At 35.5% G+C, this 27,058-nt stretch overlaps 1 protein-coding gene across 6 annotated transcripts; it reads right to left on the bottom strand.

Moving 5' to 3' along the window:
- Positions 1-1,454: 1,454 nt before the first annotated feature.
- On the bottom strand, positions 1,455-20,112 carry LOC131163613 (disease resistance protein RGA2-like). 6 transcript variants are annotated; one of them, XR_009139070.1, is made up of 5 exons: positions 19,827-20,096; positions 16,288-16,447; positions 9,456-13,594; positions 8,648-9,315; positions 1,455-1,901 (listed from the first exon to the last, which is right to left on the bottom strand). XR_009139070.1 is itself a non-coding variant. In XM_058120221.1 (3 exons), exon 3 carries the CDS (start codon positions 13,522-13,524, stop codon positions 9,517-9,519), a length of 4,008 nt encoding a protein of 1,335 aa, XP_057976204.1. In that variant the 5' UTR covers positions 13,525-13,594; positions 16,288-16,447; positions 19,827-20,096; the 3' UTR covers positions 8,558-9,516. The 6 variants fall into 6 exon arrangements, 1 of the variants encoding a protein (XP_057976204.1); XR_009139071.1 differs by having other exon boundaries at positions 8,814-9,315; XR_009139069.1 differs by lacking the exon at positions 8,648-9,315 and adding an exon at positions 3,007-3,919.
- Between the last annotated feature and the right edge of the window lie 6,946 nt (positions 20,113-27,058).

The raw sequence follows: 27,058 nt of genomic DNA, 5'->3' as shown, positions 1-27,058 counted from the left end.
ACCAATGTCGAATACTAGATTTTCATACTTCCTTCTCACCCAATGAAAGTAAATTGAACCTTCAATTCATCATTTGTCAAAACAGCACATAACACATTAAAAGAAAAGAAAAATCCAATTGAAACAATTGGAGCATGTCTACATATGTGTATGAATTTTCTAGATATATGAACTATGTTAAGCATTCACTGAAAACTCTCAGAAGTGTTTTTTTTTTTTTTTTTTTCGCTTTATTTTCTTTTCAGTTCCGATGGTATTCAAAAGCTAACTGTATTCTATAAGTGCGTGCGTGTGTATTATCAGATTGCACCACTCAACAGAGTACAAATTTTTAAAATTTTCAAAACTTTTTGAACTCAATAATTTCATACTTTGAATGCATTATATAATTTATATTTTAACAGCTGATATCAGATACTTAAAATTTTTTTTGAAGCATCATGTAAAGTAAATTCTTAGCATTCAATTTTATTGTACAAATTGCATGTGAGACAGAGGAAAAAGCCACTGCTAGTGTAATAGCAAAACCTACTTCTAAAAGAAGCATCATAAATTCATTTGATCTTGTCAATTGTAAATATGTTAAGCAGTGGGATGCAGTAATGACAAAGGGCGGGGAGAGGGAAAGAGAGGAAAATTTTATTAAACTTTTGAAATCTTATATCATTTATACTCAATGAGAAATTGATGCTGCAAGTGATAAACAATTTAAATCCAAATTATAATAACATTGTGGCAGCTATTCACAATATAAAGCATAACGAAAAATATGCACCAAAAAACTAATACTGAGATGCTACTATTAAACTTTTGTCCAGAAGTAATCATGCTTATTTTCAGAAGAACTTATCAAAAGAACAATATGCAATGACAGAAACCTAAAGATGCAAAAGACTTGATGTTGCTTGCAATTCATTTAGAGCTTGTAGCAATACAACACTATGGTATTTAGTTTTTCTCCTAATATTACAAAAGCAAAAAATTTTGAAATCCACTATTAGATACAAATTGTTATGATTCTTCAATTTAAATCGCAATGTTATATTTGATCTGTGCTGCTTTTAACTGTCTAGATTAAAAAAGAGGAGCCAAATAAAAAGTAAATCTCTAGACAGGGGAAGCTTGCACCAAAAAAAATAAAAAAAATAATGACTACAGAATAAAACTTAAGCCCAATATCGTAGGAGATATTAAGCAGAAAACAAAGTTTACTTATAAATAAGAAAGAGAGTAGAATTATTATTATTATTATTTTTAAAATTCAATTAATGGGCATATTGTATTTATTTTTTAAGAAGATACTTTGTTTAAATAAGCCTGCAAAGAAGAAAAACATAGAATTTTATGAACTCTATGCTCCTAAATGCAAAGTTATTTAAACTGAAGGAAACAATTGTTTGAAACTTATAGCAAACAATATGCCAGAACAGATACATACAAGACAGCCAAGGGAATAAATTTAATAGTTGACATGTATGCTGCCATTTGAGTTATGCATTATTCATTGTGAAGACAAGAGATGGGAGACAAGGTACATTATGGAGAAAGGAGCATTCAACTCTTTCCTAACCTTAATAGGTAAGAATGAAAGTGGCATACAATTTGGTACAAAGGAATTTGTCTCACTCTATTTGTTGTTCCTTGTAAGCTACAAAAACATTAGCTGCAGAATGCAGAATAACAGAAAGTTGAGATACACATAGATCAAACCTCCTTCCAAAAATCCAAATTCCTCAATGGCATGGCATGTTGCCCCCAGCGCCACATCAACAATGTCTAAGATCGTAATGTGCACAAACAAGATCTTCTAAAAAACCACCATCCTTACACTAATACAACCCAGGTTGAAGAAACGAACACCATCTTCCATAACTAGTCATGTCACTAGCCTTTGTGGCATCCTGCATATGACACCTCAGCCCTTAAACAAAGAATCCTCAACAACAATCAAAGCAAAATAATTGATAGAAAATGATGACAATTGAAATGTAAGCTTCAATGACGTTTTAAAAATTGCTTACACAATTAGTAAACAAGATCACAATAAACCACTGTATAACACTAGTTTTCTAGTATGCTCCTAGTGCAAGTAAACTGACCCTCCAATCCATAATTTTTTGGGGAGGGGGGTGGGATGAAGTATTTACATATCGAAATAAAAAAAAAAACAACAAAAGAGAGTCAATTCTATTAGTACAAGTGGGAAGAGCTTGTATTAGCATTGAGAGGCATACATTACAAAGTGGAACATGTTTACAGAAAAGCGAATCAAAGTGTGGATTTCTTTACTAAGCCGGGCAAATCTGGTATATCTCAATCATATAGTTGTCAGGATGATCTTCCACAGCAAGTCATGGGAATGATTCGATTGGATTTGTTGGGATTTCCTTCCTTGCGCTCGTGATGCTTTGTGCTGGTAGTTGTGAAGGCTACAGTGAATAATTAATTTCTCAAGAGCTTTTGGAGTTTTGTTTGTTTTCCACGTATAGTTGTATAGTTCTTATTTATGTGCCTGTTTGTTGGTCATTAGTTTATTAGTTTTGAATAAGTTAGTTAAGTCAATTTTAGATTCTTGGGGTTTGATTTTGTAATCCCCAAGTCTAAAGGTTGTAACTACGGTATTCCTCCACCATATGTGAGGGTTTTTTAATAAACTTGGGATGGGGCCACTATGTGTGGGGCTACCAGCTTTAAAAAAAAAAAAAAACACATTGAATGAAAAAAAAAAAATTCAATTCTACTAACACAGTATGTGAACTATGCTAAGCATACACAAAAAACTTTCAGAAGCAAGGTTTGTGTACCCCCCCCCCCCCCTTCTCTTTCACTTTCTTCTCTTGGTTCTAATGGTATTCAAAAGCAAGTGTATTCTATGAGTGTGTGCATGAGGGTTTGCATTATCACATTGCCTACTCTGTATTCATTATATTTAACAGCTGATATCAGGCACTTAATATGATCGCGATTTAATTAAAAAAAAAAAAAAAAGAACGCATATATACATACCTTTTGGCTTGGCCGTTTGGAAACAATCCAAATTTGGAAGAGGGTGCACGTCACCATATATGTATTTTGGGGACGTGAGCCAGTCCTCCCCTGTTTCTTTTTCGCATCTTTTCTTTAAAAGTGGGCATTCATAAATATCCAACTGTTGAAGAGAGGTGAGGCAACGCATCCCATCCGGCAGTGATTCTAGTTGGGGGCATTCCTGTAGACGAAGCTCTTGAAGCGAAGTGAGGTTGCCCATCCACTCTGGTAAATTCCTCAAACCCCTGCATTTTTCAATCCGTAAAGCTTGCAGAGATGTGCAATGCTGAAGCCACCTAGGCAGACGCACCATCTTTGGAATTTCTTCAATTCTCACTTCCCGGAGACTTTTGTTGAGGTTCTCCCATTGCTTGCCATCATCATCATCATCTAACAATTCCATCTCTATGCAATTTGAAATATGAAGCTTCTTCAGGTAAATTAGATGTTGAATACCTCGAACAGGCAAAGCCTTGAGACCATCACATCCCTCAATACAAAGCCTTGAATTTTAAGACATAATAACTATTGAAACGTGTCAGCGCCACTAGCCTCCTGACCATAGGATATTCACCACTTGGGGCGCCCGCGTCTCGGGTGTGGGGCCCGCGGCCACTCGGGGCACCCGTTTTTGTTTTCCTATGGCGGGTACACTTGACACGACAAAATAAAGTCTGCTGTCCTTTGATTGAAAAAAGCAAAGGAGCCCAGGTTGGGTCCAATAAAGCCGATCGTCCACCACGTGTTTGAAACCAGCAATCTCAGCCGTCGGATCGATCACTTGGAGGGTTAATGGCTTCATTCGAGGGTGTAGGCGACACGGCCGGCGTCGGCTGCAATGGACGCACATGCATGGGATCGTACGGGGTGTTCCGCTGGGAAAGCTAGTGGACTGCAGAGCCTCGCACGTCACATCCCAAATCGTTTCATTTGTCATAATTAACATCTTTATTTGAAAGCTTAAAAACTGAGTTTTTTCCCGTTTTATAATTAAAAGTAAATAAAATATAAAATAATACTCTGTATAATTAAAAGTAAATAAAATATAAAATAATACTCTGAACAGGGAATTTTTTCCCAAAATAATGCTCACGTAATCTCGCAGTTTCATGCTGCGAGATTTAAACTGGTGGCCACTCTGCCATCGACGCGTGGCAAAGAACGACGAGCAGCCTCACGTCGGCTATTGAAATAATGTGCAATGCGATAAAATGTCAGTTGCACAAGGGCAGTGATTGGGAGGTTACGAGCGCGCTTAAGGACGGCGTTGAAACATTCGATGAGATTTGTCGTCATGTTCCCATATCTTCTGCCCCCGTCGTGGGACTGAGTCCACATATGAGGAGCGATTTGATCGAAGAACGTCTTTGCGGGTTCCCCACCCTCATCGAAGATCTTCTTCATCCACATGTTAAACTTTCTAACCTGATGCTCCCTTCCCGCGCGCTCAGCCATTCGCTTAAGATTGACACTGTGCACTTTCGTGCTGAAGTTGCTTACAACGTGTCGAAGACAGAATCGGTGGTGCGCACGCGGTGGCTGCCAATCGTGATTGTGAGACACTGCAGCAATGATCCCTGGATGCCTATCTGATATAAGGCAAATGTCGTCCCTATCGGTAATGGAACGAAGACAACACAGAAACCAATTCCATGTGTCCAAACTTTCCTCTTGCACAATAGCGAATGCAAGAGGAAATATTTGCCTATTTGCATCCGGGCACGTCGCAATAAGGAGTTTTCCCTTGTACTTACCGTACAAGTGTGTCCCATCTATACAGATCACAGGAGGACAGTGGGGAAAACCCTGAATAGATGCTGCGAACGCCCAAAAGACTGATACAAATGTTACGGTCTGATCGCTGCCCCGTATAGGGTTCCACCTCCACTTTACAACAGTACCAGGATTATAAGTGCACATTGCTTCCATCCACCTAGGCAACGTCTGATAAGACTTCTCCCAATCGCCGAATACTTGGGCAATTGCCTTCTGTTTGCCTAACCAAATTTTCTTATATGAGATGGAATAGCCAAAACGACGATCTATGAATTCTTTCAATGTAGCGATTGAGGTCGACGCATCACCCCTTATCATATTGACAACCTCACTAGCAATAAGGGACGACGTGATTTGGTTATGGTCTTACGAGAGGAGTTCATTGAAGCATGTGTGCGGACCACCATATTGAGTGATTTCGAAGAATCTATGTTTCTGACGATACATCGCACGCAGTCTCCAACTGCATTCAGAGTTCTTACACCTAACAACCCATAATAGTGGGGTCGACTGCAAGACGTAGAAGTCATGGTGGGTTCGAGCGTGGTATATTCGCACAGCAGCTATCAATTGATCTTTCGACCCGTATAGCATCCCTTGACTCAGTTCTAATGATTCATCCCAACGAGTTACCCGTATAGGAAGCTCGTCACCATGGGACAAATCTGCAGCCTCTACGTCAATTACACCATACATAGGAGGTTCGTCCATGAAATCTGCCGTATCCGTGCCATCGTTCGATTGACGGGGGGGTCGGTCAACATCATCGGTGAACTCGTTCATCCGTTCACCAATTTCCTCCTCGTACGTGTCATCTTGTAAATGAACATCGTTTGTGATGTTCATCCCCACGTCCAGAGCGTTGTTCGCTATTGCGAACAACGATCCTGGTTGTTCTGCTGAAACATCTTCGCAAACACCATGAAAATTCGTATGGATAGTAGTTCCTTCATACGTCTGCGCCTCGAATGACGATCGTGGACATTTGTTCATATCCACAACAGGCATCCCACCAACATCTGCATCTTCTTCCTCCGCTTCAACCACGTGCTCAATAGACGTTCCCGGCTGCCCATGTGCAGCGACACCCATTTGAGGAATGAGTTCAACATACAGTTGCACAGTCAAATATGTCGTCCCTACGCAGTGTGCATCCAACACCATGCGTAAACCGTAATCACTAGTTACGGGAACAACCTCATAGAAGATTGTATCATGATGCCCCTTAATCGGGTATCTCGCGGTTAGCCGCAATGCATTTAGATTTGGATCAATTTGCAAATACTTGTATATCTTCGTATGCAATTTAGTTAATTTACACCTATGACCAATTCTAATAGGTTGAACCGGTGGAATACTATAACTAACACCGGTTTGGCCGGTTATAATGTTACCCCCCATGTACAACAATACCGGAACCGGAATACTGCTTGAACTTCCTGCCATCTAGATTGACGCCCGGTAAATATAAACGACCTATGCAAAACAATAATTTTATGTATAAGTTGTATGCTAAGTGAATAGTGAACAAAAATAATTTTCAATACATTAATGTGCACATTATATTCTTTAAATGGGTTAGGGTACACTCATGTAATTATATGGGTCATAAATGGGTGACCCATTTAGACCCAAGAATTAAATTAATAAAACGGGTCTACCCACTTAAACCATCGGCCCATTTAAATTTTCAACCTAATCATTTATAATAGTAATTTATTTAATGTATCACATTTAAAACTATACTACGAGCAAGTAACTAGTATAATAATTAAAATCTCTACGTGCATAACATAATTATGGATTGTTCAATTCGAACATTTATACAATTACATAAACAATTATGAACGTAGTTTGACTTCGTTCGATTTTCTCTTAATTAATATGCATGCATATTCATAATTGCATCATTCGTTCAGTTTAGATATGCCCGTAATTATGTTGGTTTTTAATTCTACTATTGGTTATACCTATTATTTGTAATTAAATGACATAATTAAATAATTAACATTATAATATTAAAATCTACATGCATGATTTTATAATTATGGACCATTAAAATATAATATATGCATAATTACACAATTATGTGTATGCATGTAATTTTATTTGGTTTGATTTTCCAAATAAAAAAAAACTAATAAGCATGCATGAACATACATTACATATTTGGTTCAGCTTAGATATGCTTAAAATTATGTACCTAATTATAATATTGGCTACACCGAACTAATGTCATCCACAAAAGGACAATTACATGTACTGCTTTCATGTCAAGTTAAAGAAAGATAAGAAAAAAAAACACATAAAGGGCATGCCTTAATCAAGTGAAGACATTTTGGGGTTAACAAGATCTTTCTTTGGGTCTTGGAAAATGGACAAATAATTGGCAAGATGGATGTCCCTCACAAGAGCCATAGGGGACAACAGCCCTTGACATGTTCCAATCAGGGACAAAATCAGCATTTCCCATATTAAGTAGTGGGCCACTTGTGTAGTGTTTATCTCTAACATTGTGTGTGAACTTGTAATTCCTGTGTCAACATGAACCGCTGGCTCTGCTGACTTTGAGGACAGCTTGAGGCTGATGGTTTGATGCTTTGCTACTAAAATAATCTGAAGGGTAGGTTGGATAATTAAAGCATATTCAAGAAAATGAAATCCCTAACATATGGAAACAACATGAAAATTGAGAAGGCAGGGCAGGTATTATGCATTTCTTACATTATAATATTAAAATCTACATGCATGATTTTATAATTATGGACCATTAAAATATAATATATGCATAATTACACAATTATGTGTATGCATGTAATTTTATTTGGTTCGATTTTCCAAAAAACAAAAAAAACTAATAAGCATGCATGAACATACATTACATATTTGGTTCAACTTAGATATGCTTAAAATTATGTACCTAATTATAATATTGGCTACACCGAACTATCATTTGAAATTAAACTACATAATCATGTAATTAACATAATAATTTGAAAATATATGTACCTAATTTTTTAATTATAAACAATTCAATCTGAATATGTACGTAATTATCTAATTGGTTTGATTTAGATAAGCATAATTAATAGTTTGGTTCAATTATCCAAACCATCTAACATGCATGCATGTACGTAATTATATAATTGGTTCGATTTAGATACGTAAAAAATATGTAGGTATGTAATTATAGTAGTAGGTACATATCATTAGAAATTAAATTACATACATAACTACATAATTAACATTATTATTTAGAAATCTAACCACATACATAACTACATAATTAACACTATTATTTATAAATCTATGTACATAATTTTGTAATATGAACAATTTCGTCTCAATATGTACGTAACTACACAACTATATAAATATATATATATATATATATATATATATATATATATGTACGAATTGGTTTGATTCAGTTTTCCAAACTATTTTTTTCATAAAAAAATAATTTATGTTTAGAAAGAAGAGAAGCTACAATGTGCAGGGACAAGAGCCAGACACGGATCAGCATAGGATAAATCCAAACTATCCTTCCAACTGGCATGGATCAGCATAAGATAAATCCCCTATTTCATCACAGCAGACAGACACCTACCCATATTTTTTTGGAAATCTATCTAACAATAACCCCCAGCACAATCAAAATCACTATTGTCATCACTTTCTAAATCTGAAACCTCCTTTTAGCTTTTCTAATCTCATTTGAACCTCCTTTTTTATTTCAAATTTTCAGATTATATTGTTAAAAATTTAAATGATTATGCGGAGTATATACAAATACTATTAAAGACATAAACTATAATGACATTATTAATTAAAAAAAACTAACCTTCCTCTAGATGCAGCAACGAACCAAAATACTCGGAACGCAGCGTGTGATATCAAACCAACAGAAAACATAAACAATTATCTCATGTAAATCTAAATAAAATATTCACGTTATTTTTCAAAATATTAAATAACATACCCCATCTTCGGCTCTTAAATAGTCTCACCTCGCCTTCGCCCGAGCCCGAACGGTCACCTGCACCTCCAACGGTCACCTGCAACACGCAACGGTCGTCTGCAATCGAAGGAAGGTTTGCAACAGGTCTTCGAGTTCTCCTCTGCCTGAATGTGTTCTGAGAAGGCTCAAGCAGGATTTTAGGGCGCAAAACAAATCTCGCAGGTTGGACCTGCGAGATTCACCACGTGTCAAGTTGCACGTCATTTACCAGCCACGCGTCGCCTCCCCGTACATTGCCTTCTTAAATCTCGCAAGTTGGACCTGCGAGATTCACCATGCGTCGCCTCCCCGTACGTTGCCTTCTTAAATCTCGCAGGTCCAACCTGCGAGATTTACCACGTATCGCCTCACCGTTCGCTCGCATCTGAAATCTCGCAGGTTGGACCTGCGAGATTTCTTCACCCGTCACCACGCGTCACGTTACCCCTGCTTCGTTCTTTGCCATGCGTCGATGGCAGAGTGGCCACCAGTTTAAATCTCGCAGCATGAAGCTGCGAGATTACGTGAGCATTATTTTGGAAAAAAATTCTCTGTTCAGAGTATTATTTTATATTTTATTTACTTTTAATTATAAAACGGAAAAAAAACTCTTAAAAACTCCCTCAACATCATAATAATATTTAGCACATACCTATTGGCTTGGCCGTTAGGAAACAATCCAAATTTGGAAGAGGGTGCACGTCACCATATAACTATTGGCACTTGGAATGAATCCAAATTGTGGGGACGTGAGCGATCTTGGGCCAATCCTCCCCTGTTTCTTTTTCGCATCTTTTCTCTAAAAGTGGGCATCCGAAAATCCACAATTGTTGAAGAGAGGTGAGGCAACGCATCCCATCCGGCAGTGATTCTAGTTGGGGGCATTCCCATAGGCGAAGCTTTTGAAGCGAAGTGAGGTTGCCCATCCACTCTGGTAAATTCCTCAAACCCCTGCATTTTTCAATCCATAAAGCCTGCAGAGATGTGCAATGCTGAAGCCACCTAGGCAGACGCACCATCTTTGGAATTCCTTCAATTCTCACTTCCCGGAGACTTTTGTTGAGGTTCTCCCATTGCTTGCCATCATCATCATCATCTAACAATTCCATCTCTATGCAATTTGAAATATGAAGCTTCTTCAGGGAAATTAGATGTTGAATACCTCGAACAGGCAAAGCCTTGAGAACATCACATCCCTCGATACAGAGCGTCTCGAGAGACGTTAAGCCTCTGAACCTTTCCTCGTCTCCCCAGCTCAATAGACTAGGGCACTGGTCAATCCACAATTTTTGAAGAGAGGTGAGGCAACGCATCCCATCTGGCCACCTTCTCCCACCGTACCCTCTTATCTCCAATTCTCTCAGATTTGGGGGCGACTGAAGGCCTTCCAACACTGATTCATAATCATCCTCCTCCCCATCCTCATTGCTTTGTTGCCTCAACTCCAATTCCAGGCGTCGAAGGTGTTGCTTCTCCTTCAAATTCGCTTCCGATGCTTCTGCACTTTTTATCCTTCTCCTGATTACAATCTTCAACTCCCCTTCCAGATTATTTAACCCTTTCAACTCGCTGAGTACACCGCTTGTGGTTGCATTCTCGCCCACCACAAACCGATTCAACGTTCGAAGGTTAGACAACTGCCCCACTCCTTGCGGCATACGTCTCAAACTAAAACACTTATCCAAATCAAGATGCACCAAGTTGACTAAATTCTCAATATCCCTCGGCAATTCTTCGAGTTCCTCACACCAAGAGAGCTTCAGCGTCTGTAAATTCACCAGGCGGGTAATAGATTCAGGGAGTCGTTTCATACTGTGGTTGCAAGAAAGGTCAAGATACCTTAGTTGCCTCAACTGCCCCACTCCGCGCGGCAAACGTCTCAAACTAGAACACCCACCCAAATCAAGATGCACCAAGTTGACTAAATTCTCAATATCCCTCGGCAATTCTTCGAGTTCCTCACACGAAGAGAGCTTCAGCGTCTGTAAATTCACCAGGCGGGTAATAGATTCAGGGAGTCGTTTCATACTGCGGCAGCAAGAAAGGTCAAGATACCTTAGTTGCTTCAAATGCCCCACTCCGCGCGGCATACGTCTCAAACTAGAACACTCATCCAAATCAAGATGCACCAAGTTGACTAAATTCTCAATATCCCTCGGCAATTCTTCGAGTTCCTCACACGAAGAGAGCTTCAGCGTCTGTAAATTCACCAGGCGGGTAATAGATTCAGGGAGTCGTTTCATACTGCGGCAGCAAGAAAGGTCAAGATACCTTAGTTGCTCCAACTGCCCCACTCCGCGCGGCATACGTCTCAAACTAAAACACTCAGCCAAATCAAGATGCACCAAGTTGACTAAATTCTCAATATCCCTCGGCAATTCTTCGAGTTCCTCACACCAAGAGAGCTTCAGCGTCTGTAAATTCACCAGGCGGGTAATAGATTCAGGGAGTCGTTTCATACTGCGGCAGCAAGAAAGGTCAAGATACCTTAGTTGCTTCAACTGCCCCACTCCGCGCGGCATACGTCTCAAACTAGAACACCCATCCAAATCAAGATGCACCAAGTTGACTAAATTCTCAATATCCCTCGGCAATTCTTCGAGTTCCTCACACCAAGAGAGCTTCAGCGTCTGTAAATTCACCAGGCGGGTAATAGATTCAGGGAGTCGTTTCATACTGCGGCAGCGAGAAAGGTCAAGATACCTTAGTTGCTCCAACTGCCCCACTCCGCGCGGCATACGTCTCAAACTACAACACTCATCCAAATCAAGATGCACCAAGTTGACTAAATTCTCAATATCCCTCGGCAATTCTTCGAGTTCCTCACACGAAGAGAGCTTCAGCGTCTGTAAATTCACCAGGCGGGTAATAGATTCAGGGAGTCGTTTCATACTGCGGCAGCAAGAAAGGTCAAGATACCTTAGTTGCTTCAACTTCCCAATTGAACCTGGTAACATTTCGATCCACAGGTCATGCAAATCCAACACGCGTAGGCACCTGAATCTCGAAATAATCTTTCGGAGACATGTTTCGTTCACTTTTATGGAGGATGGCAAAAGTAACGTTCGGAGACATGTACCTGCATTGAACAGTGTAGATGGAATTTCCGTCGAATAACTTTCCGACTCATAAGGGAATGACAGGTGACGTGTCTTTTCTATAATATTTGCTGCCTCTGAGCTCCCACGACAAATTCCTTCCCCAGCAACCAATTCTGCAAGGTCGTGCATCAGATCATGCATTTTATAACTCTCTATATCATCATCCCATTTCTTTCTTTGTACATCTTGAAAAAAGGACCTCCTTAATAGCTCCGTAAAATATTGATCCCCAATTTCTTCTGCACATTGTTTTCCATCCTGTGAACGAAGAAAACCGTTTGCCATCCAAAGTTGGATCAAGGTTTGCTTCTCAATTTCAAAATCTTTGGGATATACTGAGCAGTAAGCAAAGCAGTGCTTTAAATATGATGGGAGCTCATCATAGCTAAATCTCAGGATAGGTATAATATCATTTTCTTTTTGGGCTATTTTTGAAAATTCTTTATTTTTAATGGATTCCCAGTATTTGGTATCTTTGTTGGGCAATAAGCTTGCCAAAGTCCGTATGGCAAGAGGAACGCCTGAACACTTTCTTACAATCTCCTTCCCAATTTCCACTTGGTTTTGTGGCTCCTCTCCTGGTTTAAATGCCTTTTTCTTAAACAATTCCCATGACCTCTGCTCATCAAGACCTTCTAAAACATATGGTTCAACGGGGCTTGTGATTTCTGCAACCCTATGGCTCCGAGTTGTTACTATAATCTTACTTCCACTTGCACATACATTTAACAAATCTTTTAGTTTGTCCCACAATGTATGATCCTCATTCCAAACATCGTCTAAAACAAGCAAGTATTTCTTACCACCAACTTCTTTCCGAAGGCAATCTTGCAGTGTATCCATCTGAAGGCCCCCCTCAGTTTTCTTCTTAGTTGCAGATTCTAAAATATTTTCAACAATTCTCTTCATATTAAAATCAGTTGACACACAAACCCACATTTTTAGCGCAAAATGTTCTCCAAATTTCTCATCATTGTACACATATTGAGCAAGAGTAGTCTTTCCTAGGCCCCCCATTCCAACAATTGGAATGACTGAAAACTTATCTTCAACAGCAACAGGATTACTGTCCAGTAAACGATCCACTATTTTATTTTTGTCATCTTCCCTCCCAATAACTTTTTCTTGAGGAAAAAGGGAATGAGTTTGCTCCCTCTCCCTATATTTAAGTAGTCTGGACTCCGTGGATTGATCAGTTAAGTTGAAATTGTTCTTAAGCTTTGCATGTTCATCCAATCTCTCCCTAATAGCCTTAATCCTATGACCCATCTTCAGACCAAACACAATCGGATTGTAGCTCGAAAAGAAAAGGTGCAGCTTTCTCGCGAGTTTCTTTTGGGTTATCACCTTTTGTTGCAAAGCTGTGGTAGAGACATCGTCGAGCAAATCTTCTGCATCGTAAACTACATCTTGAAGCTCTCGAAGCCAAGTTGTGATCATACGGTTATGGCTACTTTGCTCCTCCGCATCCAAAAGCACGTTCTTGAGTATGAAAACGATGTGATTAAGTTTTTGAACTTCGTCTTTGACAGCCCATGCCAATCCAATCTCTTGAAAAGCCCGAAGGCCCAACTTTTCAAGGAGGGTCTCAGCCAAACCGAACAAAATTGCTTCAGCCATCGGTGATGATTTTGTGTGAAGATTACTTTGAGATGGAGCAGCAGTCCAAGTGATAAAAGTGATATCCAAGCTGAGGGGAGAAGACCAATAAATTAATAAATTTCGATTTGAAAAAGATTGTGACCATTATCATCTCTATTATCTTATGCAAATTAACATCAAGTTGTGTCATTGGGCTTCATCTACAAAACCCGTAAAACTAAAAAGACCCCAATAATTCAGTGTTTATGAAAGCAAAGAGGCTTAAGTGACTTTGAAATGACCAAAACACTTAATCTATGGTGTTATAAAAAAAAATCACAATTTTGTCAAGAAAAAAATCACAAATAATATCTAAATTATAATTTTCTTTATTAGAGATGTAACTCAATTTTTGTTAAATATAAAAGTATATATTTATATTATAGTTTTCAATTTGGAGAATCAAAAATCCACAAGAATAGTGGATGAAGATGTCACAAGGGGTTATTAATAATTTTATCTATAATTTTATGTCGGTATTAAAATTCAATATTTCTTATAATTTTAATTAAAATATTTCATATGTTATTGTTTAAAACACTTTTTATGCCTTCATGTTTACTTGCATCATAATAATATTAATATAGTTGTGCACTTTATTACTAGTGTTGATTATGACCACTCCAGTGAGAACAATAATAACCAATCTGAAATTTATTATTTTGATGAATTACTAATGTTGATTATGACCACTCCGGTAACAATAATAATAATATTAATCAATTTAAAATTTAATAGCAAGAGACCATATTATGTGTGTATTTTCTTGTTAATTTAGGTCTTGTTTGATATTATTTTAATAATTTTTGTTTTTGATTCTATGCAGTTAACAAACAAATTATATTAAATTTTATTTACATTATTAAGTTTTTGTTTCTATTATAGATTTTCAGTTATTTTAGGAAAAAAATATGTACCATATTTATAATTTTTAATTATTTTTACAGCACATTGTGAAAATATTTTCTTATTTAGAATTAACTTTTTTTGAATTGAATCATTGATTTTATATATAATTCTAAATTAAAATTAAATTAAAATGACATTATGAATTTTAGATATAAGTAAAATAAAAATATTTGTAAAATTTCTAAAAAATTGAAAAAAAATATATAAAGCTTTTAAAAATATTTTAACTATTTCCAAAATATCATGTACAATAAGATTATTATTGCAGCGCTAAAAATTGAATTTTAAGACATAATAACTATTGAAACGTGTGAGCGCCACTAGCCTCCTGGCCATAGGATATTCACCACTTGGGGCGCCCCCGTCTCAGGTATGGGGCCCGGGGGCCACTCGGGGCACCCGTTTTTGTTTTCCTATGGCGGTACACTTGACACGACAAAATAAAGTCTGCTGTCCTTTGATTGAAAAAAGCAAAGGATCCTAGGTTGGGTCCAATAAAGCCGATCGTCCACCACATGTTCGAGACCTGCAATCTCAGCCGTCGGATCGATCACTTGGAGGGTTAATGGCTTCATTCGAGGGTGTAGGCGACACGGCCGGCATCGGCTGCAATGGACGCACATGCATGGGATCGTACGGGGTGTCCCGCTGGGAAAGCTAGTGGACTGCAGAGACTCGCACGTCACATCCCAAATGTCGCTGTCTTACATGTACAGTAAGACTTTGTCTCCGTTTCATTTGTCAATTAAAAAGAATAAATTTTAATACTTTCCTGTTAATAAATTCAAATTTTGTTTTAAAAAATAAATAATAAATTTTATGTGAGCTTATTTTAGTGAACAATATTGAATCAACATTTTATTCAAATTTTAAATCATTATTATTTTACATCATTATACTTATAATTTCCTAATCTTATTATTATTATTATTATTATTATTCTTGTTGTTGTTGTTGTACACTTATTTATCCCTCAAACTTCCATAATAAACAATTCCAATATTAATCAAAGTAGAGATTAAAGTGGTTCATTTGTAATTCTTTTAATGTAACTTAAATTCGTAAACTATAATAATAGCATTACAAGTTATTCAAAAATACTGATTCATACATTTGTTATGGAAAAGATAAAGAGAGATTGATATTATTTATCAACACTTGTCATCTACTATCATATTGAAATATTTTTATCTTAAGTTATATTATGAATTTTAAGTCTCAAATTTGAATTCTAGAAAGAGAGCAGATTTTTTTTTTTTTTTTTGGTATGTCATAGAATTACAATAACTTTAAAGAAAAAAGATTGAAACTTTTATTTTGGAGATTTGATGCTCAAATTATTATGAGATGAATAACTGAAAAAGAGTATGAGAAGAAGTTTAGTGTAGGGTTACAGTTATCCATATTGTCATATTTGAATATTTATTTGTTTTAGGCTTAATAGTTAAAGTTTAAGAACCTTGATTTAAATCCTGAGAAAAAAAAAAAAAAGTGAGAAGAAATATATGATAGGAGATATTACTTTTAAAATTATCAAATAAACGTATTTAATTTTTCATTAGAGTACCATCTTTATGTAAATGTTAAACTAATTTCCTAACATTTTTTGTATGAAATATAACAAGATAAACACTTTAGAAATTTTTTTCTACAAAAAAAAATTTATTAATTTATATTATTTTATTGTAAATACTAACTCCGCCTGTGATGCACTTAAATGTCCTAATTTTTTCACACACAGTTGGTCCCAAGCCCGGGTTAAGGAGGAGGGTTGCGTTAGGTAGCTGACAGCCAGCGTAAAATTTGTCAGATCACTATGATATGAATCCTTACCGAATATTTACTGGGGCGTCCCCTACGAACGACGCGTTGCAGTTGAACCACCCGGGTGTAGCGAAAAGTGGGCGAGGGTGGGCTAGGTCGTCGTCCCGAAGCGACGCGCCGTGTCGGCGCTCGGGTACGGTGTCAAATATGCGAGGGTTCCTGCATCATTCTGGACATGGGCAGGTAAAGACGTTAGTTCAGGAAACTAAGATTATATTAGTAACTTGGAATATGGGGACACTTACGGGTAAAAGCATGGAAATTGTGGATACAATGATTAGAAGAAGAATTAATATAATTTGCCTTCAAGAAACTAAGTGGGCGGGGGAGAAAGCTAGAGAAATCGATAAATCAGGTTTTAAACTTTGGTACACTGGAAAAGAAAAATACAAGAATGGGGTAGGCATTATTACAGACAAAAACTTAAAAGATAGTGTTGTGGATGTAATTAGAGTAAGGGATAGAATTATAAAAATCAAAATGGTATTAGGACAAGAGATAATAAATATCATTAGTGCTTATGCTCAAGTTGGCTTAGCAGAAAATCTTAAGAGACAATTTTGGGAAGATATGAATAGTATGATACAAGGCATGTCAGGGACTGAGAAAATATTTATAGGAGGAGATCTGAATGGACATATTGGAAGAGATATTAAAAATTATGAAAGGATTACATAGAGGATATGGATATGGAGACAAAAATGAGTTTGGGGAGATGATTTTAGACTTTACTATGTCATATGATTTTAGTATAATGAATACTTGCTTTAAGAAGAGAGAAGAGCACTTAATAACCTTTAAAAGTGGACAAAATAGAAGTCAAATAGATTTTTTTTTAACTAGGAGGGTAGATCGTGTATCATGTAAGGATTGTAAAGTTATTCCAGGTGAAAGTCTAACCACATAACATAGAGTCTTAGTGTTAGATATATGCATTAAAAAATGGAAGAAAAAGGATAAAATAAACCAGTGTAGGAGAAGTAAATGGTGGAACCTAAAAGGAGAAAATATAATAAAATTTAAAGATAAAATGATCAAAGATGAGGATTGGACCTTAGAGGATGGGATAGATTCAAATACTCTTTGGAATAAAATAGCTAGCTCTATTAAAAAGATAGCAAAAGAGATTTTAGGTGAATCAAGGGGAAGATTCTTAAATAGCAAAGAAAGTTGGTGGTGGGATAAAGATGTACAAAAAATCATAAAGACGAAAAGAATTTGGTATAAAACGTGGCAAAAATGTAGAAACAGCGATAACTTTGAAAAATATAAGGAGGCAAGAATAGATGCAAAAAGGGCCGTTAGTGAAGCTAAATATAGATCATTTAATTGTTTGTATGATAGATTAGGTACAAAAGAAGGAGAAAGAGTTATATTTAAACTTGTTAAAGCTAGAGAAAGGAAGAATAAGGACTTAGGACATGTAAAATATATAAAAAGTGAGGATGATATTGTCTTGGTTAATGACGAAGATATTAAAGAAAGATGGCGAAATTACTTTAGTAAGTTATTTAACGAAAACCAAATAGAAGGCTTAAATTTAGAATTGTCAAATGAGAAAAAGACTAAAAATATAAGATTTATTCGAAAAATATGGTTAACTAAGTTAAGTTTGCACTAAAAAAGATGAAAAATGGGAAAGCTATGGGACCAGATAACATCCCAATTGAAGTTTGGAAATGCTTGGGTGATAACGGAATTATATGGTTAACTAATTTATTTAATACAATTGTAAAAACTAAGAAAATGCCAGATGAATGGAGGAAAAGCACTTTAATACCTATATATAAAAATAAAGGAGATATTCAAAATTGTAATAACTATCGTGGAATTACACTCATGAGTCATACGATGAAACTATGGGAAAGAGTAGTTGAACAAAGATTAAGGTTAGAAACGAAAATCTCAGAAAATCAATTTGGTTTTATGCCTGGGAGATCTACCACAGAAGCTATTTATCTTTTAAGAAGATTAATGGAAAAGTTTAGGGAAAAGAAGAGGGACTTGCATATGATATTTATTGACCTTGAGAAAGCATATGATAGGATACCTAGGAAAGTTCTATGGTGGGTTTTAGAAAAAAAAGGGTGTATGTTGTAGGTATACCGATGTCATTAAGGATATGTACGATGGAGTAATGACTAGTGTAAAGACTATAGATGGAGAAACTAGAGAATTTCCAATTACCATAGGTGTACATCAAGGATCTGCTTTGAGTCCTTATCTTTTTGCTTTAGTGATGGACCAATTGACTAAGAGTATTCAAAAAGAGGTTCCATGGTGTATGTTGTTTGCAGATGATATTGTATTAATTGACGAAACTAGGGATGGAGTAGAGGCTGAGTTAGAATTATGGAGAGAAGCTTTGGAATCTAGAGGCTTTAAGATAAGTAGAAATAAAACAAAATATATGAAATGTAATTTTAGTAATGATAGGAGGAATATTGGAGACAAAGTTAAACTTGATGATGAAGAAACAAGTAGCACTTGTAGATTTCGATACCTTGGATCTATTATGCAAGCTGAAGGAGAAATTGAAGATGATGTAATGCATAAAGTTAAAGCAGGTTGGGTGAAGTGGAGAAGTTCTTCAAGTGTTCTATGTGATCGTAGAATACCCTTAAAATTGAAAGGGAAGTTTTATAGGACGGCTATAAGACCAGCTATGCTATATGGATCAAAATGTTGGGCGACGAATAAACATAATATCTAAAAAGTAAAAGTTGTCGAGATGAGGATGCTTAGATGGATGAGTGGTATAACATTGAAAGATAAATTAAGGAATGAACATATTCGTGGTAAGTTAGGTGTAGCTCATATAGAAGATAAGATAAGGGAAGGATGACTCAGATGGTATGGACACTTGCAACGTAGGCCTTATAGTGCACCTGTGAGGAAGAGTGACTTAGTTACTCTGGGGGGCAGTAGAAGGGGTAGGGGTAGACCTAAAATAACTTGGGAGGAGATAGTGAGTAAGAATTTAATATCTTTAAATCTATCAAAAGAAATGGTCTATGATCGCATAAATTGGCGGAATATGATTCATATAGCCGACCCCACTTAGTGGGACTAAGGCTTGGTTTTGTTGTTGTTGTATTGTAAATACTAAATATGCCACATACATTTCAAGTGACTGGATGTAAAATATAATATAAAATTGTCTTGAGTTTCTTTTAAATCCACAAAATAAAAATTCAAGCTTCGAAATCTATGCCTCCAAACAGCGTGTTCTTAAAATTATGTAAAATATTTTTAAATTTTAATATTTATACAACATTATCGATAATAATTCAATAAATACATTTATTTTTTATTTTTTTATTATAAAAAAATCCCAATTTATGACTTCTTTGAATAAAAATGTCAATAAACTTAGCAATACAATTTGAAAATTGTGATTTATTACGTGAAGTCTTTACATATATTTTACAAAACACAAAATAATCAACAAATAGACAAAATCCATGAAACAGAAAACACTGACAAAAGAGATATTTAATATGCCAACCAGAATTTTTATAAATATGCAGAGTTGGTATTAGACTGACCTGGTAATTGGAATTCTTTTGCAGAGGAGGTTTTGATACGCGATCTTAAAAGAGGTGTGAGAAAAATGGAGCAGATTTATAAGGAAATAGAGAGCAGCAGGAATAGGATCGCCCAACTGAGGCTTGCATCTTCCTTTGAAATGTTATTCAAAGATAAGGGTGAGGTGGGGGAAGCTACCTCGCATCTTCAGGTCAGGCGGGGGAAGCTGCCTTTCTTCTTCAGGTCGGGTGGGGGAAGAGGAGGAAAGGGAAAGAATTGAAGACTTTTGTCTTTGTTTCATTTGTCAAGAAAGAAAAGCACAACTGTAAATATTTTAAAAGATAATTCACATCTTTATTTCAAAGCTTAAAAGATTCCCTCAACAGTAAATATTTTAAAAGATTCACTTTAAACACAATTGTCAAAATGTTATCTTCCTAATGCTGACATTACAAAAATTTATGTGCTTAAATTTTAATACTTTCGTGCTAATAAATTCAAATTTTGTTTTAAAAATTAAAAAATAAAGATGAGCTATCTCTTTTCTTATTAATTTTAATACTTTTAGAAATTTTTTTTCTACAAAAAAAAAAAAAAAAAGTTGATTAATTTTTATTATTTTATTATAAATACTAAAAATGCTACATACATTTCTCGTGACTGGATGTAAAATACTAGTATTATTTTTGGTATTTGTATAGATTTGGATAAAATATAATACAAAATTGTCTTGAGTTTCTTTTAAATCCATAAAATAAAAATTCAAGCTTTGAAATCTACGCCTCCAAACAGTGCCTTATTAAAATTATGTAAAATATTTTTAAATTTTAATATTTATAAAACATTATCGATAACAATTCAATAAATACATTTATTTTTATTTTTTTATTGTATAAAAAATCTCAATTTATGACTTCTTTCAATAAAAACGTTAATAAACTTATCAATACAATTTGAAAATTGTGATTTATTACATGAAGTCTTTACATACACTATAAAAAAAAAAAAAAAACAAAGGTTATTAGTGATGGTTTTAAACCGTCACTAATAATCAAAAAATCGTCACTAATAATATTAGTCACGATTTTGTCGGTATTAGTGACAATTCCAGTTTTGTCACCATACCTATAGATACTAATACTTATTAGTGACGAAATATTTAAACCGTCACTAATAGTGGAGTATTAGTGACGGACAAAAAAAAATTTGTCACTATTAGACTACGACCGTCACTATAAATCATACATATTATCATATCAAATTCGTCACTAAAGGGCAAGTGTTAGTGACGGATTTAATAACCGTCGTTAATATAACACTATTAGTGATGGTTAATAATGAAACACCCCGAACCTGAAACTAGGGTCTGGAGCGTTACTTGGAATATAACTCTAATACCACCTTGTGACGCCCCGAACTCCTCAAGCGGGGTCCGGGTGCCACGTGTTCCATTCACCTGTATCTGATTTCATATCATCAATTACGCAGCGAAAATAATAAAAATTCCTCAATTCCTTAATAATTTACCAGAATTTCTACATGTCTATAATCTCAAAAGGTATACCCCAACATCTAGTATTCACAAACACATATGTACATCTTAGAAAACTTAAACAAACCCAACAATATACATCAAATGTCCATACCCTCTCTCCCTCTCTCTCTCAAAAATGCTACACCAACCTCGAGCTTACTGGGCTTAATCACGTGGAGGCTTTGAAAAAGATAGAATTCATATCAAGTGAGACACATCTCAGTAAGTTAGAATATATTATCACCAGTGTGTGACTATCATGAGATTTGTGTACAAATATATAATCATCATTTACAAATTGTTTCACAATTATGAAATCATTTTTTGTCCCTACTCACACACATGCAAAATATTTTACTAACGAGAGTTCCCAAAGATTGTGGTGATTACCTGCACATACAAGTAGCATCTCTTTGCTCTGATACCTTATGGAACCAAAGGGTACAACTGAAATATATCAGGGCACTTACCTTACTTGATAAGCCCTTAGGTGGATTATTTATCTCATACTCACACAAATGTTTACAGGCAGAAGTTGCTAAGAATCAGAAAGATTATCCACCTATACAAGTAGCTTCCCTCTACCCTAATATGTTAAGCAGCCCAGTATGGCTACATCTGATATTAATTAGGGCACTCACCTTTCTCTGCAATCCCTCAGGCGGAGAGTATACTTCGCCCCAAATAAATATAATACTACAATATATAATACATATTTACATACTCTGTATCTGTCATCTCTATATTTCTTATCTTTTCATGTTATCAATATTTCACATCACATAATTCACTTTCACATTTCACATCACGTGAATCTCACTTCCACATTTCATATCATCCACATTTCACATTCACATTTCACATTACTTTTATTTCATGCTACTCTGTATTCACATCTGCATTCACATATTTTGTTCTCACGTCATTCACTGGTTAAATTAAACAATTGTGCATTTAGAACTCACTACCAGATGGTTAAATTAAACAATTATGGAGAAAATTTGATGTGTATTTTCATTAAAACTAACGATGAACATGGGTTGAATTTTGTTATTTCATATGATATAATTATGCGTATTATGTAAATAGTGTGGAATGAGTAAAATGAATATACTGTGATGAATTATGATATATTTATGGGATGTTGGAATTACTAAAATGTGATGAGAAAATATACTGCCTGTGTATTGTTTAATCAGAGTAGGATGTGAATGTTAAATTGCAATGTATCATTTGAAAAGTTCGGTGGACCATAGTGAGGCACAGTATTGTTGCATGTGATTTCTACAGAGCTTAGTGCACCCCACACATCTCGTTGAGAGTCTGGAGATGGGATGGTCGATTGGGCTAAGAAGGGTATGGGAACAGCCAATTTGACTTATAGACTGAAGAGGTTGTTACTGATTTAACTTCGGTGGGCCAACCAGGGTTAAGTCCACCCTTTGGGCCGCACAACCCGTCATAGGGAAAGCGTGATAGTGATTATCCATCTGATAGTGAGTTATAAATGCATAATTATTTAATTTAACCAGTGAATAATATGAGAACTGAACATGTGAATGCATGCGTGAATATAAAGTATTGTGAAATGTGAAATGTGGATGATGTGAAAGGGGAATTGAGATTATGTGAAATGTGAAAGTGAATTATGTGATGCGAAATACTGAGAACATGAATTGGGATTTCTATTTGATTGTATCACAAGGCTCAATGAATTGGGATTTCCCTATTAGGCCAGGTCATTTTGGGGCAAGCAGATCGTTTATGATGAAGAGGATGAGCTTTAAGAGAATGATTCAGAGTTATAGAAAAAGTGGAACCATGTAGTACTAGACACGAGATAGATCTTACAAAGAACAAGACTTTATGTTGTAGTATTATATTTATTTAGGGTGAAGTATACACTCCGCCTGAGGGCTTATTGAGAAAGATGAGTGCCCTGATAGGTATCAGATGTAGTCATAATGGGCTGCATAGCGTATTAGGGTAAAGGGAAGTTACTTGTATGGGTAGGTAATCTTCTCTATTCTTAGAAACTTCTGCCTTTAAACATTTGTGTGAATGTATGTGAATACGAGATAAACTATCTACCTAACGGCTTACTGAGTAAGGTAAGTGTTTTAATATGCTTCAGTTGTAGCCATGGGTTGGCATAAGGTATCAGAGTAGAGGGGTGCTACTTGTATGGACAGGTAATCACTTCAATCCTTGGGAACACTCGTTAGTAAAATATGCTGCATGTGTGTGAGTAGGAACAGAGAATGGTTTCATAACTGTGATAAATTTGTAAATGATGATTATATTTTGTACACTGAACCTCATGATAGTCACACACTGGTGCTAATTGTCGCGACGTTCCCAAGCGGAATGAAGCGAATGAAAAGTGAATTTTAAATTTTCATAAAAAATGGTGTAATGGAGTCGTCACTAACCTTTTAGTGTGGTTAGAACACTTGATTACTACTCAATTAAGGGTAGAATCGGTCTGTATTACCAGAAACGGGCTCGGGAGTACGGTTACACAAGGGGAAGGTTTTCGCACTCCCTACGCGCCCATTCTTACGAACGGTACCAGATTAATTGAAAATTATCTCAAAAATTAATGTAATTAGCCTTTAAAATTACTCCCTTTTTTAAAATTGTAAAACAAATACCCGAAAAAAAAAAAAAACATATAGGTATTCTCTTAGAACCGAGGCATATCATGCTTTGAAAAACTCAATGCCCTTCTTTGCAATCATTGGGATTGGAAAATAGAGAAAATATGCTTTTTACAAAAAAATAACTCCCAGGTATTTTGAAATTTAGGATTTTTTTTTTAAGTAAGGAAAATTGACATTTTTGAAACCTTGAGAGGTTTTGGGCTCATTCGGGGTAAAAATGAGCTCTAGTATAAACCTTGGGAGGTTTTAGTAGAAAAGGATAAGGAGAAGGAATTCCACTTTTTCATGTTTGGTTATTAGGAAAAGTGAAAAAGAAAATAAAAAATATATTAAATCAATGAACAAAATGTACACATCCTTAATATTTAGTTTTTCTTAATTTTTAATCATATTAGAACAATTTTTATTTTAAACAGAATTTGACATAGAGAGAAAATATAATGGAAAAAAATTCCTTCTTATTTTTTTTTCTTTTCCTAAACATAATCCTTGATCCAAACCAGCCATTATGGATGAATGATTCATATTTGACATTTATTTGTTTTAGCATTACTTTAAGGACCTAATTGGATCAAGGATTTTGGTTGAAAAAAGGAAAAGAAATTAAAATAAGAAGGAAACTCATTTTCCTCCGTACCAAATACTACTTGTAAACACCCAAAATAGTTTGAACCCTTATATAACAAAAATAAACAACATTTTATTTTCTTCATGAAAAAAATACAAAAAAAAAAAAAAGAAATATTGGGAAAAGGGAAATATAGGGAAACAAATTTTACATAAAAAAAAGAGAAAAATACAATAAAAAGAAGAAGAGCAAGTAGTAATCTTTAAATTTATAATTTTAAACCTGCGAGAAAAGAAAAGAGAAGTTAAACATGTGCCCAAAATCTGAAATAAAGATTATTGGGAAGGATAATTTAAATTAAATTTTAATTGATCAAACTGATAATTTTTTTTAAAGATTGATCGAGCAATGAACCACTAAAAATTTTAAAATTAGAGTTAATACTCATTTTTAACTTTATATTATATCCTTGTTCGTGGTTTAGCATTTTATTTTTAACTTTTAAATATATCATAAATATTCTCTAACTAACCCATCACTAGTTATTTTTATTTTTATGTCCAATAGTTTTTCAACATCTTAAAATATATGTAAGTAATTTTTTTTTAAAAAAAATATACATTATAGAATTTACTATTATTATATTATATTATTACTAGAATAAAAAATTAAAACACAATAACTATTGAATGAAGTACCCATTTGCTTCGTGTATGTATATGGACGTTTCCTTGAGATGATATTCAAAAATAAAGGTGAGGTGGGGAAGATGCAAGGCATCTTCCTTTGACAAAAGGACAAGAAGGAAAGCACCAAGAAAATAAAAAGAAAATGCAGGAGGAAAGGAAAAGGATGGAAGACTTTGTCTCACCCTCATTTGTCAAGAAAGTAAAAGGGATAATGCCATAATTGACATCTTTATTTCAAAGCTTAAAAGATTCCTCAACATCAATAATAACCCCCACTTACTTTAAACACAATTTCCAAAATGTTATATTTATTATAAAATATGGTTGTTGTCCTCTCTCGCTTGTAGACCTGGCAACACAGATTGGGTCGGATAATCCGTGACGGATAAGGCAGATTATCAGGTGAAAAAATTATAATCCATATTCGACTCGTTTAAGTGGCGGATTAAGCGGTTTCGGATTGAATAATTCATGCCGGATGGGCGGATAATCCGTCATTCTCAAATATAATTTTATTAATAATTTATTTTGCGTCATAATATATTAAGTTGTATACGATAACTTGCGATTAGTTTGTGTATTAACTTTTTTAGCATGGATATTAAATGTTAAAACAAATGTTACAATAAAAAAACCCAACAATAATAATATTATTTAATATGTACAATAAATTTAAACATGAATAAAAACCCTTAAATATACCATATGTAAAAAAGAACCCCCAAAAATCTATGTACATAATACCAAGAAAAGAACATTCTTAATAAATATGACGCAATAAATATAATAATGATATTCCCACATCCATGAACTACACACAAATATGCTAATAAGCATACAATAAACCTACAAAGATAATACCATATGATAATAACAACCATATAACCAATGATAAAATATATACATAATAAATAAATAAAGAAAACACATAGAATATAATATTACATAACAATATAAAATAATGAAACTAGTAAACCAAGACACTGCATATATTATATAGAATAATAACCCAAAATGATAATAGAAACAATATAGAATAATAATAAATCATAATAAATCTAAATATATAATAACAATTAAAATACATCCTAATAATCACATAAAAATTTTACCTTTATGAAGAAGGTGACGACAATCGGAATATGGGGAAAGCGGCCGGAGCAGGGATCTCAAAATAACGTCAGAGAGAGGAGAGCTTTCGAACGGCGGGTGTCTGAGTGTTGGATGTCGGTGCTACAAGTGAGGTGCTCTGCTATTGCGAGACGGTGGTGATGGCGTGAATGAGGGTTGGAGCCGCAGGAGGTGACGATGGTCGTGAGGCAGTGGGTGCTACCGTTGCTGCTGCTGGCCGTGATGACGACGAGGATGGACGACAAGATGGAGAATGACGGGCACTCTGTGACTTTTGGTTAATCGGAGATGGGCAAGGCAGAGCAGGGATGCCGGAGCTGCTGCCGTTGCTGCTGGGCGTCAGGGGTGTGAAGGAGAGACTGGTGCTCTTGGAGCGCAGCAGTGTGGCGCTGGTGTTGGAGCTGTAGCAGAAGGGGGGAGGCTTGGCTGGGAATTTGGTGATGTCATGGTAGTGAGTGAAGAGGGAGGTCGGGGGATCCGTGGGCATTAGGGCTAGGGCTTGAATCGAATAGGGCTGGCCTTGGAGTGGGACTCCACTTGTGAAGACCTGGCATAAATAATGCCTAATGGGCTGTGTGGACAATGTTGGGGCACTGGGCTTTCCATAGTTGGGCAGTGGGCTATGGGCACTTCTTGGGTTGGGTTAATTAGTAATGGGGTTTTAAGC

This window comes from Malania oleifera, chromosome 9, assembly GCF_029873635.1.
Source record: "Malania oleifera isolate guangnan ecotype guangnan chromosome 9, ASM2987363v1, whole genome shotgun sequence".
NCBI classification, from domain to species: domain Eukaryota; kingdom Viridiplantae; phylum Streptophyta; class Magnoliopsida; order Santalales; family Ximeniaceae; genus Malania; species Malania oleifera.
This window is presented reverse-complemented; position numbering and strand designations above follow the sequence as displayed.

Excerpts from the sequence above, each read along its gene's own strand:
- LOC131163613 (XM_058120221.1), bottom strand. The coding sequence starts at position 13,524 with ATGGCTGAAGCAATTTTGTTCGGTTTGGCTGAGACCCTCCTTGAAAAG.